Here is a 17,899-nt window from a genome sequence, read left to right on the forward strand (position 1 = left end):
CCACCTGTCAGTGATGCTCTGATTCTCTGACTACAATTATCGCATGTTTGTTACGAGTCGTCATTCGGAATACTTCGACTGTGAGGGCGCCAAGAGCGTTTTCAAGGTACGTTTCCCTTGTACTACATGCGCCTTTGAAGCTGCATTTCTTACTCATTATGCTACCGTTTGTCTGGCCAATTCGGTCAAGTAATCTTTAGCATGTCTTTGCATAAGTGTGCTGCCTATTTGAAATTTATACAGCACGTTGAAAAGTTATGGGCCTGCAAATGAAAGTATGGCTGGCTGGGGTAATGCCGAAAACGTGCGATTACGCACGTGTTAAAAGCACGCTACTGTAGAATAGCAACGCGTATTTTTAGTCAAACAAATTACACTTTCAGCCGACACAACGGCCTGTTACCTATAAGGAATGATTTACCTGGCATTTTCTTATTATATCACACAATTATAACTTCCAGTGTGCACCGCGTCCTCAAGCTCTTAAAACGCGTGTCAGCTTTGATGAATTCTGGATAAAGTTTGAGATAAAATGGCAAAACATCAATGTCGGCATTCCCCGTAGATCATTTCTCCCATTTTCGGCTTTCCCCGCAGTCCGGGGCAACGCCGAAAAAGTCACTTGTTTGATATTTTTAGTTTGTGCGCTTAACGGTATGCAAATTCATCAAATGCGCCTGGTATGTTTGAAAGGCAAAAGACTGGCCTCTCGAATGACGCCAACAAGAATAGCTTATGTTGTCTACCTTGCGTGCTACGGGCGTCAGAAAAAAAGTCTTCGGCGTTCCCCCAACTTCCCCTACCGATTCTATCCAGCACTCGGGTACAGGTCTAGATGTACCTACGGTAACTAGAGCAGATGACTTATCAGTGGTGTCTTCTCCCAGGCAGGACTCTTTGTTTGTTTGTTTTGTTAGGTTAGGCCCTTTCGGTCCAATCAGACCATTTCAGAGCCGGAAGGATGTGAGGAGTTAGGGGGAGACATTAGTCTGGGCAGGCACCCTAGTGAGTCACCGGGGCTGAGCCCATCCCGAAGGACAGGCCGACCAGCCCCAAGGTACTCACTGCACCCGGCTACGGGATGCGCTCCCTCGGGAGCAGCGATCCCGCTCCAAGAGAGCAGCCCGCATGAGATAAAGTTGCCTGTCCAGCCCGGAGGGAGTTGCGGCGTGGAGGAGAAGGATTTCTGTATCCTGAGGATAGAAGCACGGAACAGTGTGGCAGGACTTGGACGGTTCGGTGCTTTATGGTTCGGTGGCTCAGGGTGCTCGTCACTTCGTCAATGCTCGTAGGTGGCGCTGGCGTCGGGTCCCTTCTCCGGGACCACCTCGACTGTGGCTGAGGGCGTGCGGGCTCGTATGGTGGCGCTAGTGAGCGTTACCTTCTCTGCAGTCGGCTGGACAGCTGCTGTGGGTAGGTAGGTGACGCCACTGGTGGTGGCCAGATTCCCATTTTATCCGCTGTGCCTACTAGCATTTGTTAAATTTGTGTTCTTATGTCCACTGCTCAGCTCGTGAAGAAACAATGCTATTACGACGCATAAAACTTATTTACGCTAGAAGTGGAATTTAATGCGAGTCTGATACAAAGATTGATGAACTTGTGCCACTGCCCTTGTTTGGAATTCTAACGATTGATGTCCTTATCGATCACATAAGACAGCTCGAATCAATAATGCATGGTGATCGATATTTTTCGACAGCAAAACTTCTGTTATCAGTCGCCGTGCACAGACAGATCGAGCTGTAGGACGCGATCTAATCACCGCATAAGCTTTCCATATTCAATCCTGTTCGGGACTCGGGAGAGACGATGCGCGGAAGGGGTTATCCGATTCAACATTCAGTCACTTTGATGTCGATATTCTAGTCATATCTGATTCACATTTGTTTTCAGAGACCTATGTATCGCAGGGTTAGAAATGCATCCAACTACAAGACTACAGGCTCGGTGAGTTGATTTCCAAAAGATCGTGCCGAAGGACGGGAAGAAGCTCAAGATAGACATCTTTCAGCGTACGTCGGTCTCTGCGAAGATAAGACGCGGCGACGCAAGTCTCCATATGAAGCTGCTGAATCAAAGACAGTAAAAAAAAAAAACAGTTCCATTTGCATCGTTGGCTGGCCGCCATTCCACCACTGGCACTGTCTACCAACAGCAAAAGTCCGTCGTCTACCGTCCATCGTTCCACCGTCCACCGTCCCCCGTCCATCGTCCAGCGTTCACCGTTCACCCACGGTACCTACATAAAACACTTGTTCACCGTATATACGAGTGTTTATTGCGTTCACCGTACACCGTCTACCGCCCACCGTCCAATTTTCATCGGCCACCACCCAACGTCCACCGTTTACCCTTCTACCGTCAACTGTCCATCGTTTTCGATTCACCGTCCACCATCTACCTGTTCACCCATCAAACTGCACTTTCATTCACTGCCCATGTCTTTCACCGTTCATCGTCTTCCACCACCCCCATCCACACCGGTAGTGCCAGTCAGCTGTTGCTCTAGTTTGCATCTCCAGCCGCAGCCAAAAATAATCCGGGCCCGGCGGAAGGTGCTCGAGCCGACTCGGCGTGGTGCCGCGCCGCGTGGCACTCCGTCGGTAACGACGACCGGTGTGCAGTGTCGGTGCCGACGAAACGCGGAAGTGGTAGAAACTTCAAGAACGAACTGTCAACTGGGATTGTACATAAAAGGTCAGCTGTGCGGATCAAATAAAAGAACCCGAGAAGCGGAAATAGAGCAAGACGTGTAGGTGACGGGAATCGTCGCATGCCCAGAAAGCAGGTGAGGATTGATACAGCAGGAGCAAAACAGTTTCCATGTAGTTCAATATGCATCCATGCATGTATTGCATGCATGGAAAGTAATTTTTAGCAGCAGAGCTGCTTCGTCGTCCCTTCTTTTCGCTTCAGCATTCCTTTTTGTTTTGTTAAAACTTTTTTAATCAATGGATAAAAGTAAGACATGACTGGTCATCGGTTCGAAGTTTCTTGAAAGAAGTAAATTTGAAAGTGTACACTGTACCGGTATTAGGTATAAGATTAACACATTCGCCTATAAGACTGTATCTCGCCCTACAGGCAACCATGACATCAGACACCAATCCCAGCAAGAACTCTGGCTCCGCTACCAGTGGAAAGAAGCGAGGCAAGAATGCCAAAGGCGGCGCCGGCAAGGCAGCTAACAAGACGGTCTCGTTCAGTGCCAATCCCGATCCACCAGCCCAAGCGCCGGTGAATGGGGCTTCAAACGGAGACGCTCCCGTACCTGCGCCTAATCCGGCCTCGACAGAGACTGCTGGTGATGTGACCTCTAGTGCTTCTGATCCTGGAGACGCCACTGCGACAGCCTCGCCTTCTGCTGGATCCAGTGATGGTGCTGCTCCCTCTGACGGTGCTGGAGACGCTGCCGGTTCCCTTGACGAACCAGGGCAGGTCACGGAGGCAGACAAAATGGCCATCGCAAAGGCTGGATACAAACGTCTCTGTAGTGATGCCACACTACAGACCAAGAAGGACGGCTACTTTCGAACATTCGACTCGCAGGTAAGTGAATGACGAGCGTATCTAGGGCTGAAAATTTACAGAGACCAAACCCCGCTAGGTGAACCCGGCCCTGGCCGTCTCTCACTTAGATCGATGACCGTTGACCGCAGAGGACCTGGTCCGATCATCGCTCTAAACTCGTTTGGTCGTGCATAGATCGATTCAAATTATGCCATAAACTTCTTTAGTAGTTGTGTTGTATAAAGCGGTTCTTCAGAAACAAAAATGGTGCAACAATGCAATGCAATATAGACGGTGATTTGATCAACGCCAATTTTCAACAAACAATGATATTTCATGCCTACTTAGTAATTGAAGTAAAGATGAGGCATATATACAATAATTATTTGCTTTGCACTAGAATTCTCACCTAATCTTGTTTTACCAGGTGCTACAGAGTATTCCCGAGGAGAAGTTTGAAGAGTTCAAAAAACTTACGACAGACATGGAAAGAATTTTCTTCGTTTGGAACGTTCCGACGGTACATTCTACAGTTACGGTAAGTTATTGAGGAGAAATAGACGAGAAAACGAGAAGAGAGAGAGAGAGAGAGAGAGAGAGAGAGAGAGAGAGAGAGAGAGAGAGAGAGAGAGAGAGAGAGAGAGAGAGAGAGAGAGAGAGAGAGAGAGAGAGAGAAGAGAGAGAGTGAGACAGAGAGAGAGAGAGAGAGAGAGAGAGAGAGAGAGAGAGAGACAGAGAGAGAGACAGAGAGAGAGAGAGAGAGAGAGAGAGAGAGAGAGAGAGAGAGAGAGAGAGAGAGACAGAGAGAGAGACAGAGAGAGAGACAGAGAGAGAGACAGAGAGAGAGAGAGAGAGAGAGAGAGAGAGAGAGAGAGAGAGAGAGAGAGAGAGAGAGAGAGAGAGAGAGAGAGAGAGAGAGAGAGAGAGAGAGAGAGAGAGAAACAGAGCTAGCTTGTTTTGTGTGAACCACCGACATAAAATCAGTAGTCAAACCCTTCTGTGTAGCACAAGCGACGTTTCAAAGGGCATACACAATACACATGTTTCATGTAATTACGTACACAATAACACACCACCCCACAGGTGAAGCCGTTCTCTCGGAAGAAGTCCGCCACGCACGCCGAGCGGGAGAAGGAGTGCGGGAACCGCCACTTCAAGGAGAAAAAGTACCGCCAGGCCGTGTGTAGCTACAGCCAGACCGTGGTACGGGCGCCGCAGCCCGGCGATCCAGACGCTGGTAAGGCAACATGAAGTGCGAACAGATGGTCATGCAAGCTGGTTGTGTTAGTGCATGACTATCTACACGGGAAGAATGAAATAATTAGGTGTCATTTTCGCATATGTTGACATATGTGCGCCAGTGCTTTACTCGTTGGAGCCGGGAGGGGTCATATCGACTCGACACCTTTTTTTTAAACCCCACATCTGCTCTCCCGTGAATTTCCGGGAGGCACGAAAGATCTCCTTTTAAAAGTGTCCAATCGTCCGATTCTGATCAAATATGTGTGTTCGTAGGCCTGTTCTGGTATTGCTTTATCTACCAAGACAGACAAACTTGAGAAAAATCGAGTGATTGTACCTTTTTTGAAGGTCTCTAACCAACTTGTCTGAAATTCACCGGAGAACAAATGTGGGGTTTTAAAAAAGGTGTCGATATATGACTTGCAATTCCCATTTAAAGGTAGTGTGCCAGCTTTCTTGGACCGTATGGAGTTAATGGCCCAGATAAGGAGAACCGGATTTTTAGAACTTATCCATGCCTTCAAAACTCATGGAAACGTCTTAAATTCTTCAAATTTTGAGTACCCCAGTGCGAAATTCGCCCCGACGGGTTGTCGGTCGTACCCCAACCACATTTCACACCACTATGAACAATAAATGCACACACTGAAATCGCTATTACCGATATGCTCATCCAATCAAGTTTCAATAAACCCGTTCATCATCATCTCCTGCGGTTTCGAACACGCCTGTTAGGTGGCTTCTGATGCTCGTCGAGGTCGGAATTTCCAAATACGCGTGGTGCGTCGGGCCGCGCGCTCTGACTTCGGCCAAGAAAAATGCGTCAGCTGATCATTGTCATTTCTGCCACTTGCGTGTGGTGAAATGGGGTCATAACTTATAAGACGGCTTTTTCATATCAATTATTTTACATAAAATCATATTTCAAACCATAAATAATGTTCGACAGCCAAATAAAAGAAACAATACCAATACGGGCTTACAGTTTAAGGCTCGACATTGTGTTGTCTACGATTAGACAGCTGATAACTCATTCCCGTACGTCGTATGGTCGTAACACTATAATGACCTTTGCTTATTGTCACAAGTGCGCCGCATTCGCGATTGTTGCCCGACGCCTGTTTGCAGGTGAGCCCACTACAGTTGCTATACATATCTAAAAACCGAAAAACTTTTAGGCGAAAAAGGCACTATTCCAGGCCCATTTTTGATTTTTTTTGTGATATTATGTAAAAACAGAAGCTTCTTATCCTAGGAAAAATAAAATGGGAAATCTTTCAAAGGTGGCACACTACCTTTAAGGTTTCAAACCTTCGGATGTTGTTTGCTTTTTATGTAATTTTTATTTGCATTTATTTGTTAGCTTAGTTCATGTGCCTTGGCCTTTGCAAAGCTACGTCTACCAAGTACCATCCCAATGTTTTGATAAACTGAACGGCGGCTCGAAGCTTGGAATATGTCTTTCAAATCATCCTGGCCGTTTCCTTTGTATCTGACAGGCGACATCCTCAGCGTGGGCTACGCGAACCGCTCGGCGGCTCTGCTGCACATGGGAGAGTTTCGGCTGTGCCTGCAGGACATTGAAGCAGCGCTGGGTGCCGGCTACCCCGCCCGGCTGCGGTACAAGCTGCTCGACCGGCGCGCCACCTGCCAGCTGAAACTCGGTCGGTGCTGCCAGACCCGGACGGAGTGAGAGGCTGGAGAATTGGGTTTTCACAAGGCTTTAATCAGGGTAGAGCAAAATTTAGCGAATGAATCTTAAATGTTCTTGAGCATACATATGTATGAGTTTGATGATACTGATCAGTCAAACAACTCTAGCCAGGCACAAGCTCATCAGCTCAATATTGAAACGATTACAAAGTATACAAAAAAGCTACACACATCGAATAAGCTGTGCTGAACTATATTTGGCATCACTCATCAGTAGGCAATCATTGCCTTTTTCACAGGGCATGTAACAGCGGCCCGGGAAACTCTTAAAGAGTTGCCCGAGGCATTAAAAGAAGCTGATCTGGACTCAAAGAAGAGGGAAGTCTGGGAAAAGGATGTGCAAAAGAAAGCTGAATCCGCAGCGAAGATGCAAGATTTCAAGCCAATTAGTGAGTCCTTGCAGTTTTTATAACTGAAAGTAACCGATGATAAACTCAAGACTCCGGCCAGATAAGTCAATGCAAACCCGTTAAATATATTTTTTTGTAATTTATTCTTGCACTCAATTTCGCCGTTAGCCTATGCTTATCACATCACCTCATCATCCCCTCCTTCCGTCATCTAATTTTCTCCGTTTTCACCGCAGTGCTGCAGCAGGAGGAGGAGCTGCCCGCCCTGGAGTCCCGTAGCGACCATTTCCTCAGCGCCAGCTCAGCAGTGGACGTGACCTACAGCCCGGGGGAGGGACGGTTCGCCGTGGCCGCTCGAGATGTCAAACCTGGAGATCTACTGGTGGTGGAAAAACCGCACGCGTCCGTACTTATGGCGGAGAAAACCGGAACGCACTGCATTCATTGCTTGAAGAGGTGGGTTCAATCGCAATGGCCGCGCGATGGATGGACGCTGCCGATTCGCTACATAGTTCTTGTCTTCGAGAGGAATGCATATAGCTGGTACTTACTTCGCATGTTTATTGCATAGTGTTAAGAAGCTATTGCCGTCGCACGCCGGTAAAGGAAAAGCAGCCTTTGGTGTTTTGGTTTCGGTACCTACTAGTGGTGTCAATCGGAACTTGAATCTTCGGAATTCCGATTTTGTCCAATGTCCAATTCGGAATTCGGTTGGACAATGACAACAGGCTTTGGACAACTTTGGACAATCGCTTGCTACACCTCAACATTTTCATAAAATTATCGTGTTTAACATTGATTGGCTATTAAAAAGCCCAGCTTTCGATATGATTAACACTTTTGAGAGCTGGCAACGATACATTAACAGCAAATTAAATAACGGTGTTGAGTGTAAACTATTGCACAAATGTCGGACATCTTTGGACAAATGGCTGGCTTGGATATTTTTGGACGGACAATCGACGCCAGCATTGGACATTGGACGGACATTGGACACATGTTTTCTGAAATTGACATCACTAGTACCTACCGTTCGACCGTCAATGCGCTCCCCTATTCTTATGACAATTGCTATTATTGGAAGATCGACTATCCACATTCCATTATAGTATCGACTATTTATCCCCAAATAATTGTTCATTGGTCGATCATTGTCCAGCACATCGCCAGGAAATGAAAAGGATTCTGCAGCTTGGCGAAACGGCGGAGTTAAACCCTGCGGCACAGCATAGATGCAGGCGTTGTAGCCAACGCCATCTGTGAACAGGAATTGTAAGCACACAAAAGATGCGTATGCTTGCCTGCTACTAGATGGCGCTAGCTGTTAGCGCATGCATCTATGCTGTGCCGCAGTGTTCAACTGCTCCAGGAACCCTGTTCAGAGGGTGCACTGTGCAGTGTGCATTGTGCATGCATGATCTGAATAAGATGTGGCAGCTCACATTAAACTTATGACCGGTGATTAATTACGTTCAGCTGACTCACTTTTAATATCATCAGTTTCGAACCGTGCTTTCGCTTCACACTACATATATCTACCTACCTACCCCACCCATTCTCCACCTCTCCTTCCTCTGTTCACCCGCAGGGTCCTGGCTGCGTTTCCGTGCCGCGAGTGCAGCGGGGTGATGTTCTGCAGTCCGGCGTGCGCGGCGGCCGCCGAGCCCTATCACCGCTGGGAGTGCTCCATTCAGGACGTGCTGCAGGCCTCCGGCATGTCCCCACTCTGCCACCTGGCGCTGAGAATCATCACCAAACACGGACTCGAGTTTTTCCAGAAGGTATGAACTGTGACCGGGACGCTTCAGTTATGATAATAAGGTGTCTGTTGCGTTGCATGTGCGGTATGTTGTGGTCGACGGTCAGGCATTTCCGATCGTAGCTGTTTATGTTTGTGTCATTATGGCTTGTAAGTTGTAGCAACGGTTTAATGGGTAAATTGCATTTCAAAGTGTGAAAAAGTATGTTTATTGTTTATGACTGGACGAGTCCAACTACACGTGCATCCTTCCCTGAATCCCTATGCATGCGACTTATTCGGGACCTTCTCAGCCGGCCTCTTCAAATGAGCGTTCTACCAGTCTCTGCCAGGTCTGGTAAATCGCATAGGTATAGTGTGAATGATTACCTACCTTACGCGAAAAATAACGCTTTGCAAGAATTTACACTTACCGACCTTACCGACAAAAATTAAATTCACACAAATTTACACTTACCGACCTGCAACGTAATGACACTTACGTTGCATTAATTCACTTACCTCCCCTGTCGTCATGTCTGCACATCTCCGCAGCTACGTCCGGAGCTGGAGCGTGCCCGCGCGCCGGGGGACCGTCCCAGCACGGACAGCGCCGGAAAGCAGTACGACCCGGACAACTACCTGTCCGTCCACCAGCTGGTGACGCTGTCCGAGCTCCGCAAACCGGAGGACTTCTTCCACCGTACACTGATGGCCGTGCTGCTGCTCAAACACCTCCGCGTGGCCGGCTTCTTCGGGGAGGTGACCGAGGATGACCGTGAGTGATGTGCCTGTTTCCTGTGTTTCCTGTGTGTGCCTGTTTCCGATCTGTAAATTGAACGTTTGATGTTTTGGCTGGTGTGTATGTGTAATGTGCATTGGAATAGCATGTAGCATAGACCTCTGTATACTAATTATTTTAGCTAAGTAAATTATTTAGAAATATTTATGATATGCATCAGCGCTGCCGGCTGCGGGTTTTTTCCTCCAGAATAAGTCATAAAATACAACGGTCATGGTTTCCATTATTTCATCATCACTTCCATCCTTATACCGTGACCTGCAGTCGGGTCCAGCCGCTCTAACCTCACGTAACCCTCGGCGCAGCGGCGGACCGTGCGCTGAGCTCCGACGAGCTGCTGGTGGGCTCTCTGCTGCTGCACCACCTCCAACTTCTGCAGTTTAACGCGCACGAGGTCGGCGAATACGTCATGATGGAGCCCGGCCAATTCAAACAGAGCCGCAGCGTCTACATCGGCGTGGCCGTCTACCCGACCGTGTCGTTCTTCAACCACAGCTGCGAGGGAGGCGTCTCCAGGTTGGTGGTCTGGCTTTTAACTGCTCTGCGGCTTTCGGGATTTTTGGGTGTATGGAACAAGCTATTTCCATTTAATTATGTCTGAGCAACTAGCCAGGCGCTTTCTGAAAATGAGACCTAGCTCGCGAAAGTTGAATTTTGAGACAGAAGCTCTACAATCATCACCGTGTTCCGCGTCTTTATCTCTCACGCTCACGCATTACCTGATCACAGGTGTTTTGTCGGCGATACGCTGGTTGTGCACTCGGTTATGCCAGTGGCTGCTGGCCAGCCCATCTTTGAGAACTACGGGCCCATCTACTCTCACAAGGCAAAGCCGGACCGACAGCACTGGCTCAGGTGGGAGTTGAAAGCGTTTTTACTTTTATTCGCCTACTTTATATTGCTGTAAACGACCTTCTGACATAGAGCGTAAACCGATTGAATGAATACGGCATTTGAATGCAACTCAAATAAAAACTGATCTTTTAAAAAAAATAAAAATCATTATTACTTTGAATCTCCAGATCTCCAAATGGTAGCTTTAATGTGTCATCATTAAACCTATGGAAGCTATCTCAGTTCCTTGACAGAGGTGGACGGTCGTAAACTAATCGTAGCTGCGTATTTCGTCCGGTGTTTTCAGCTCCCGATACTGGTTCGACTGTCGCTGCGTGGCCTGTGAAGAGAACTGGCCCGACTACGACCAGTACGACATCAACACGGTCCTCCTGAGGTGCACTGGCTGCGGTGCCGGCATCGAAAACGACGCCTCAGGTACGAGAACGGGAGTGGAAAATGAGAGAAAAATATTTTAAAAAAATGAAGGTTCAAAGTTTACTTTTTGACTAGGATGACTGTATTAACTGCATTGATAAGTATCTCCTAGAATATTTGATACCTGATAATTTTTTGTTCCTGTAATTTCATGCGCCCGTCTGGCGTCTCTAATTGCACTTCGCATAAACAATAAGTGCTTATGTACTCAACCACGGCCTATTTGACGGTCTGTATTTTTCCGCTGCTTAGGCAAAGATCCGGTTGGCGACTGTCCAAAGTGTGGTAAGAAGAACAACGCAGTGGAGCTGTTCCGGCAGCTGCGCGGTGCCCAGGAGAACTATCACTCGGCCATGAACATGATGCACGAAGGTAGGAAGAATGAACTGCCGTCTGTCTCTGTTTGTCTTGCCATCTGAATGATAGGAATCGGCTCTCACGTACGGACGGCCCGAGGGCAGAGCACATAATTCTGAGACAGTGCCAGTGGCGCGATATGTGCTTCGGGGTATGAGTAACGTGAGAAAATTAACGCCTGGCTGGGCATTTCATGGGACATTACAGAACAGTTATCAGACGGCGGATTTCTAGCTGTGAGGTGTCAGAAGAGTGGGTATTCGTACCTACTACCTATGTGTTAGGTAGGTACAGTAGAATCTGCCTAATGAATCCAACTTGGTGACACGGCGATTTATTAAGCCGTGGCTTTAGTAACCGGGGTCAGTTATGTTTCCATTCCGTTAACACCTCAAGTGGCCACAATTAGCGGCTGGATTTATTATCCGAGGCAGTAGCGGCGGTACACCTTCAAATAGCGGAGACACTGTCGACTTTTGCTCCCATTCTTTCCATGCAACGCCCATAGGGCTATAGCCCTATTTTAACATTATAATGTTAAAATGCCAAAATCAAGGGGGACACAGTGCCCCGGTGCCCCCCCCCCCCCCCCCCGTTCCGCCGCCTATGATCCGAGGATTTATTAAGGGGATTCTACTGTATTGGTAAATTACGGTGCATGTGGAGGAAAATGTAATGGGTGTTTGCTGGAGCATGGCAAGAAGATCGATAAAGTTAAAGGAAATAATTAGCCATTACAAATCGCTGCCTCTGATCGTCTGTTTATGGTCTTATGTGGTTGGGACGAAGTTCAACTTGGCTATTTTCCAGCTAATAAAATTAGTAGATCGCATCAATTAGTACGAAACTGAATACAAATTCGTGAGACGTAGTAGACGAGACCGCATTGGCGGCAATTAATTACAACGACCCCCCCCCCCCCCCCCACTCCCCGCAGGCGAGCCGAAGAAGGCACTGCGCCTGTTCTACCGGTTCATCGAGCAGTGTCAGGAGCTGGTGGTGCGACCCAACCGCGACCTCAGTCTCTGTCAGGAGGCGGCCAGAATGTGTCTGGCTGCTCAGGGCAGCCTGCACTGCATCCGCCAGAAGAAAACCAATGTCGCCTGAGATCACCTTCGATCGGTGCACCGTATGATTGCATTCACTGAGTAGCTAGCAAGGACGGGCAGTGGTGTGTCCAAAGTGTGAATTAAGCTTTACTGTGGTAGTGTTTTTGTGATTGCTTCCCTTGGTGCTATGAATGAAAGGGAAATTTGGTGCCACTTTTTGATAGTCATGAGGTTAAATGAGGTTAAGCGATTCGAGTGTTTTGTAATGGCATCCCACAGCAAAATGAGTGATTTCAAGTAAAGAATGAGTGACTTTCGGCAGTCTGGGCGACTAGCTCAATTGCCAGTACTATAGCAACTTAAAATCGGCCGAAATTATTCACACATAAACGTTTATTTTGTGCGTAAAGAAAAAAGTAATGCTTATCTAGACCGTTTAACATTGCAGTGATCAATTACTTTAAACTGCTAACGTGGCAATGCATAGTTCTATAGCGAGCTTTCCTTGAAATAAACGAGTCTGATTACCGTGTAAAATGAATTGCTTCTTCACAGCTAATCATTTGACTGGTCGGTCGAACGAGTGATATATAATATATATAATAGCAAATTTGTATCGTGCAGTGGATGCCCAATGTCTCAGACGTTGTATCTTTTGATACACCCTGTAACTAGCAAAGTATCTGGTGTGCAATTTGCAATAAACGCCCACTGCCTTCACAAGTTGTATTAACCCTTCTGCAAGTTTCATCACTTCTGTGCTCTTGTACTCGGGCATATACCAAGTGACTGAAAACTTGATACCTTCACTCTGAGCACTGACGAATGCCGGACTCGGGGCAGTTGGCTAACGGAGACCTGTTCGAGCCGGCTCCCAGTCGACTGATCCCGTGCACGGATTCTCAACTCAGTGTATACGAGAACCTCGTGCCCTCAGTCGGGCATCGAATTCGAATGCCTAGTGACTGCCTGCCACGGTCCGCCAGCATCCGGGTTGGGGCCCACTCGGAGCGGATGACGCCCTTCTGTTGTTGTTCTACATATGGACCCTGGATTACGCCAGCCCATGTCCCAGCGGATTGGAATGCTTGATCGTGCTGTTTGAAGCCTGAATGATCGATCTGCTCAAATTCAAAGTTGCGCGCCTCGGAAAGGGCGTAAGCTTCGAACTTTTATGACCAGAGGTTATATGATCTGTCATCTGCGTATCAACTCCAAGAGTAGGGATATGGTTTCGCTACATACACTGCTTCATTCAGCATGTTCCACGTGCCCGGTTTATCATAACCATTCGTAGGTCTTCGTAATTTTTGTGATTGTGTGCAATATTCGGACACGAAAGACGAAGGTCGCCAAAAGTGTGACATGCCTATAGAAGGTATGCACTCCGATGGCCGTAGGCGTCGTAGATAACTCCTTGAAGATTATGTATGTATGAAGGCCTAGAAACGATGGGCAGCGCCGTAACGCCAAACTATGTTTACAAGGAAAACGACGGCACACCCGCAAAAAGATCCGATTAACTTTCTGTATGAGGACTGAGCAGTGTATTTCATGTAGCAATTCATGAGCACACGCCACGTCATGTTTTTGTACGTTTTAAGCAAGCCTATTCAAAAACTTGAAAGTAAAAACGAGTCATTTCACGCCGTGGCTACCTATAAATACACCATTTTACCACGCCCACATCAGTCGAAGTGGTTCCGCTACACAGCATACCATTTGTTAGAATGATCGAGAGCATACGCATCAGACTTCCGAAACTCTTTGTAGCACACATACTTGTGCGTCGCGAAGCAGTCGTAATGAACCAGCGACTTGGGATAAGTGGCCTGGTTGATGGCCACGCAGTCCTTGCCGCGTTCCCATGTGTCCAACATGGGCTCGACGACGTCGTCGATGTCCTCTGTGCTGGAGCCGTCAGCCCAGGCGTACGAGGTGTTCTCGTTGTGTAGTCCGGTCCAGAAAATGTCTGCTCCCGCCTGAATGAGTAGGAAGGTCACCAGGTCATGATCGTGAATAGAGACGAGGTTAGCGTCCTGGGTGGAACAGTTGTACTCAGCGGTCGTCCAGACCTGTTCCTCCGAGCTGAACAGGTAGCAGTGGCCGTCAAACTCCTGCCATCCTTCGGTACAGTTGGGCGGCGTGGGAGTCGTTGGAGGAGTTTCTGTGGGGATCAGCGTGTCCTCGTAGCAGATGTAAGGCATCACCTCATCCCCGTCGGTGAAGTGAAACATGCCGTCCTGAGCCGAGATGTAGCCGTACATAGCGCTGGACGACTTGTTGACAATGAACTGATTGAGCTCTTCGTTGTACGGGCTCTCGTCAGCCCAGCTGAATGTTTCGCCCACGTGGAAAAGGCCGGTCCAGGCGTCGGCACCGCTCTGCTGTACCAGCACGGACATGGGATAGAAGTGCAGCGGGTCCTTCACAGAGAGAATATCTCCGCCGAACGTCTGACACTTGACGAACGCCATCGTCCACGTCTCGTTGGCCACCGTGCTGTTGTCGCTGCTGAAGAAGTAGCACCGGTTGTCCTCCAGACCCAGGTCTTTGAAGCCCTCAGAGCAGTTTCTGTCTTTGGCCAGCGCCAAAGGCGCCACAGTGGCGATGGCCACCAGTAGAAGCAGCATGGTGGGCGACCGCCGGAGCCGGGCTGTGGACTGACATTGGCGGCGCGGGGTGGCTTTTTTTAACGCCGGTATAGTCTGGGAATGTAACAGATGACGCGGAACGCCACGAACAGATAGATGGGGAGCGTCTGGTAGGTACCGGGAATGGCGACTTCGGAGATGTCAGACAGGAAGACGTTGCGCAGTATAGATTTTGTTACACTGGGAGTATAATTCGTTTCGTGGATATCACTGTCCGTCTTGTTTCAGGGAACCCGCTCAACACTCTAATTGGCTGTAGAATGTCACATCTATAATAACGACCATTTCGTCACATGACATAGGTGAGGTTACCCTGAACCGTTCAATAAATCGGTACATAAATGTGAGACTTGTTGGTTATCTTTGTAGGCATTCGCTAGTCAAACCTTAAAGAAACATCAGTGCCGAAAAATAATTCCAGTTGTCTTCACTCTTCATCGTATGCCTGCGAAATCAAATAATTTGTATGTCCACGGACCGTATGATTGCCCGTATGTAGGAGACATGTAGGAGACAATCGACATGTAGGAGACAATCGACAACCACCGTTCATAAATTTAACCTGTAACGCCTATTGGTACAGTGCCACTCATTACTGTCGTGATATGGGCTCCTTTGGTGTATCAACTCGTCTGCTGCCCAGGATCTCGATACCGTGTCAGGCTTTCATACGATCTCGATCACATCATATAACCGTCTCACTCTATCGAGACAACAAACACCAGATTAAAGGGGCCAGTATATTGCGATAATCTCATATGTAGGCCAATTTACCAGACTCCAGACCGATTGGGTCCCTGAATGTCCGGCAGCGGTCCAACATCAGACAACAGAACATTACGCCATCCGGCCGACCGATGGTGGGCCGCCGCTGGCCTGGAGTCGACGGGCGTCACCAGACGTCACCGAACGTCATCACGCGTCATCGGAGGACATCACGCGCCATCAGACGTCATCAGCGATCGCCGCAAACCGCCCGCAGTCGCCGCCACCGGCTTACGAGGCTGCCTTGGGCACGAACGACAGCACAATGCCCTCGCGAGGCCCGAGCGGCACCGCCTTGAACTGGACGCGGGTGCCGACGCCGGTGGCCTCGCTGGTAGCCTGTGAGCTACGCACGGCCACAGTGCCCTCATCGGCGAGCTGTTTGGAGCCGGCCTGGGTCAGGTCTGCCGACAGCGTCTGGTCGGATGTGTTGATTATCACGGCGTAGCCCGGGTTGCCGCTGCGTAGACGCATGAACGAGAATATCTGCCGGGGAAGGAGAGCGGCGTCAGTCCATATGGCTCTAGTCATAGCGGGGTGATTGAACACACACGACACACGGTATTGCTGGGACACATCAAGCAGATGATAGCTGTTAAAACGAGCCGTACCATTTTGGCAATTTAGGCAGCACTTATTACGAGCGAGCGAGCGCAGCGAGCGAAGTGAGTCTTTTCAATATAACGGAAAAATCTCAGTATGAGCGGCCCGGCCCGGCCCGGCCCGGCCCGGCCCGGCCCGGCCTGTAACGCTTTTGAGAGGCTTATATCTCAGCAACCGCTGGACCGATTGGCCTGCGGTCTTTTTTGTAGGGTAGCCCCATCCCTTCTACCCTGTAATTGACTACTTTTGATACATCTCAGTGACCGTCGTGGCACGTGCCACGTGAAAAGTCAAGGGTGTTCAAGCTGTTTTGCAAAAGTAGTGATTTTGAGAGGCTCATATCTCAGCAGCCGCTTGGGCGATTGGCTTGCGGTAATTTTTGTAGGGTAGCAGCATTCCTTCTACCAAAAATAGGATACTCTCGATGCATGTGGGTCACCCCCAGTGCACGTGCAAAATACAACAATAAGAGGTGTCAAATTTGTTCCCATTTTAATAACTCGGTAATTACTGGGGCGATTTCGCTGAAACTTGGCATACAGGTAGGCACCCACCAGACAATGCATTCCCATGTGTTGCGGTTAAGGTGCTACTGCACGTGCGCACGTGCAGGGGGCGCTTCCAGATCTCGAAAACGGCTGGGCTGATTGCGCTCAAATTTGGTACACGGTTGGGGACCAGTGAGTAGGGTGCCGTGCAAAAGTCAGTTTGGACCCCGTTTGCACGTGCGCACGTGCAGAATGCCGCTTCCAGATCTCAGGAACGGCTGGGCCGATTGCGTTCAAATTTGGTACACCGCTAGCGACCGGTTAGAAGGGTGCTTTGCGCAAGCCCGTTGGAAGTACCCTCTCGCCCTTCCGCACGTGCCGGTGCAAGGCTCACTATCTCGCTCGCTCGTTCTTCGCCCAAAAGGCGTTTTACTGGTACCTAAATATACATTATGTCAGTGGGATGTTTCTCTTACAAACTTGAGTATTCACATTCCATAAAGTATCACCGCCTCTCGTTCATGTAATGAAGTTAAACGAAAAAGAATTACTTCATCATGTTCCATCCCTCAATCCCTTCCTAACTGCATCTATCACACCAGACCTTTCTACCAAGCCTCCCACCAGTCTCACCTTATCAGAGACGACCAGCTCTGTGTAGTCGCCGGCGGTGAGAGACTCGGCTCCGGCGCCCGACCGGAGCTTCTGCAGAGCGCGGTACACCTTCAGGTGGCTGGTATCCGCCGCCAGCTGGGTCTCCACGTTCACCTCGCGATAGTTGGAGTTGACCGGTAGCCACGGCTCAGCCGCCGAGAATCCGGCGTGGGCCTCGGCGTTCCACTGCATCGGCGTCCGCTGCGGGTCGCGGCCGGCCTTGTCTTGGCGCTGCGGCGGAGCGATCTCGGCGTCCGTCATGGCCAGCTCCTCGCCGTAGTAGGTGACGGGCGTGCCGGGCAGCAGCAGGAGGAGCATGTTGAGCGCGTCGGCCGCCTCCTCGCCGACCCGGGACGCCACGCGCGGCTGGTCGTGGTTGCCCAGCACCCAGTTGGCCCACGTGTCGTTGGGCTGTGCACGGCGCCACTCGTCGATAGCCGACTGCAGACTGGTGCCCGTCAGGTCGGCCGATGACTTCAGACGCTCCACCAGCAGGAAGTTGAAGGGGAAGTCGGCCATGTCGGTGCCATTGCCGTAGTACTGCATCAGACGGCTCGTCTCGCCATATACCTCGGCCATCAGAAGCCTGCGCAGACGGCACGAGACAGAGGTCAGAGAAGGCATGGGGTAAGAGATACGAGATGGTGAATACAATTTCAAAGTACTTTTGTTTATTCCTGAGCCTAACAGAGACAGTTT

General features: G+C 49.3%; 2 protein-coding genes across 4 annotated transcripts in view; one reads left to right on the forward strand and one right to left on the reverse strand.

Moving 5' to 3' along the window:
- Positions 1–2,569: 2,569 nt before the first annotated feature.
- On the forward strand, positions 2,570–12,245 carry LOC122368039 (SET and MYND domain-containing protein 4-like). Its single transcript, XM_043341633.1, has 14 exons — positions 2,570–2,791; positions 3,088–3,552; positions 3,941–4,051; positions 4,597–4,750; positions 6,255–6,419; positions 6,708–6,857; positions 7,055–7,274; positions 8,407–8,599; positions 9,112–9,334; positions 9,664–9,874; positions 10,088–10,213; positions 10,500–10,630; positions 10,883–11,002; positions 11,925–12,245. Exons 1-14 carry the CDS (start codon positions 2,777–2,779, stop codon positions 12,092–12,094), a joined length of 2,454 nt encoding a protein of 817 aa, XP_043197568.1. The 5' UTR covers positions 2,570–2,776; the 3' UTR covers positions 12,095–12,245.
- Positions 12,246–15,416: 3,171 nt separating this feature from the next.
- LOC122368040 (maltase A3-like) overlaps positions 15,417–17,899 on the reverse strand; it is a 65,801-nt gene continuing 63,318 nt past the window's right edge. For all 3 annotated transcript variants that reach the window (XM_043341636.1, XM_043341635.1, XM_043341634.1), the window contains 2 exons: positions 17,180–17,786; positions 15,417–15,941 (listed from right to left, as the gene is read on the reverse strand). In XM_043341636.1, the coding sequence (XP_043197571.1) occupies positions 15,687–15,941; positions 17,180–17,786 (862 nt within the window). In that variant the 3' untranslated portion in view covers positions 15,417–15,686. The remainder of the gene's footprint in view (positions 15,942–17,179; positions 17,787–17,899) is intronic.

Source organism: Amphibalanus amphitrite, unplaced genomic scaffold, assembly GCF_019059575.1.
Source record: "Amphibalanus amphitrite isolate SeventyFive unplaced genomic scaffold, NRLGWU_Aamphi_draft 000917F_arrow, whole genome shotgun sequence".
Lineage (NCBI taxonomy): Eukaryota > Metazoa > Arthropoda > Thecostraca > Balanomorpha > Balanidae > Amphibalanus > Amphibalanus amphitrite.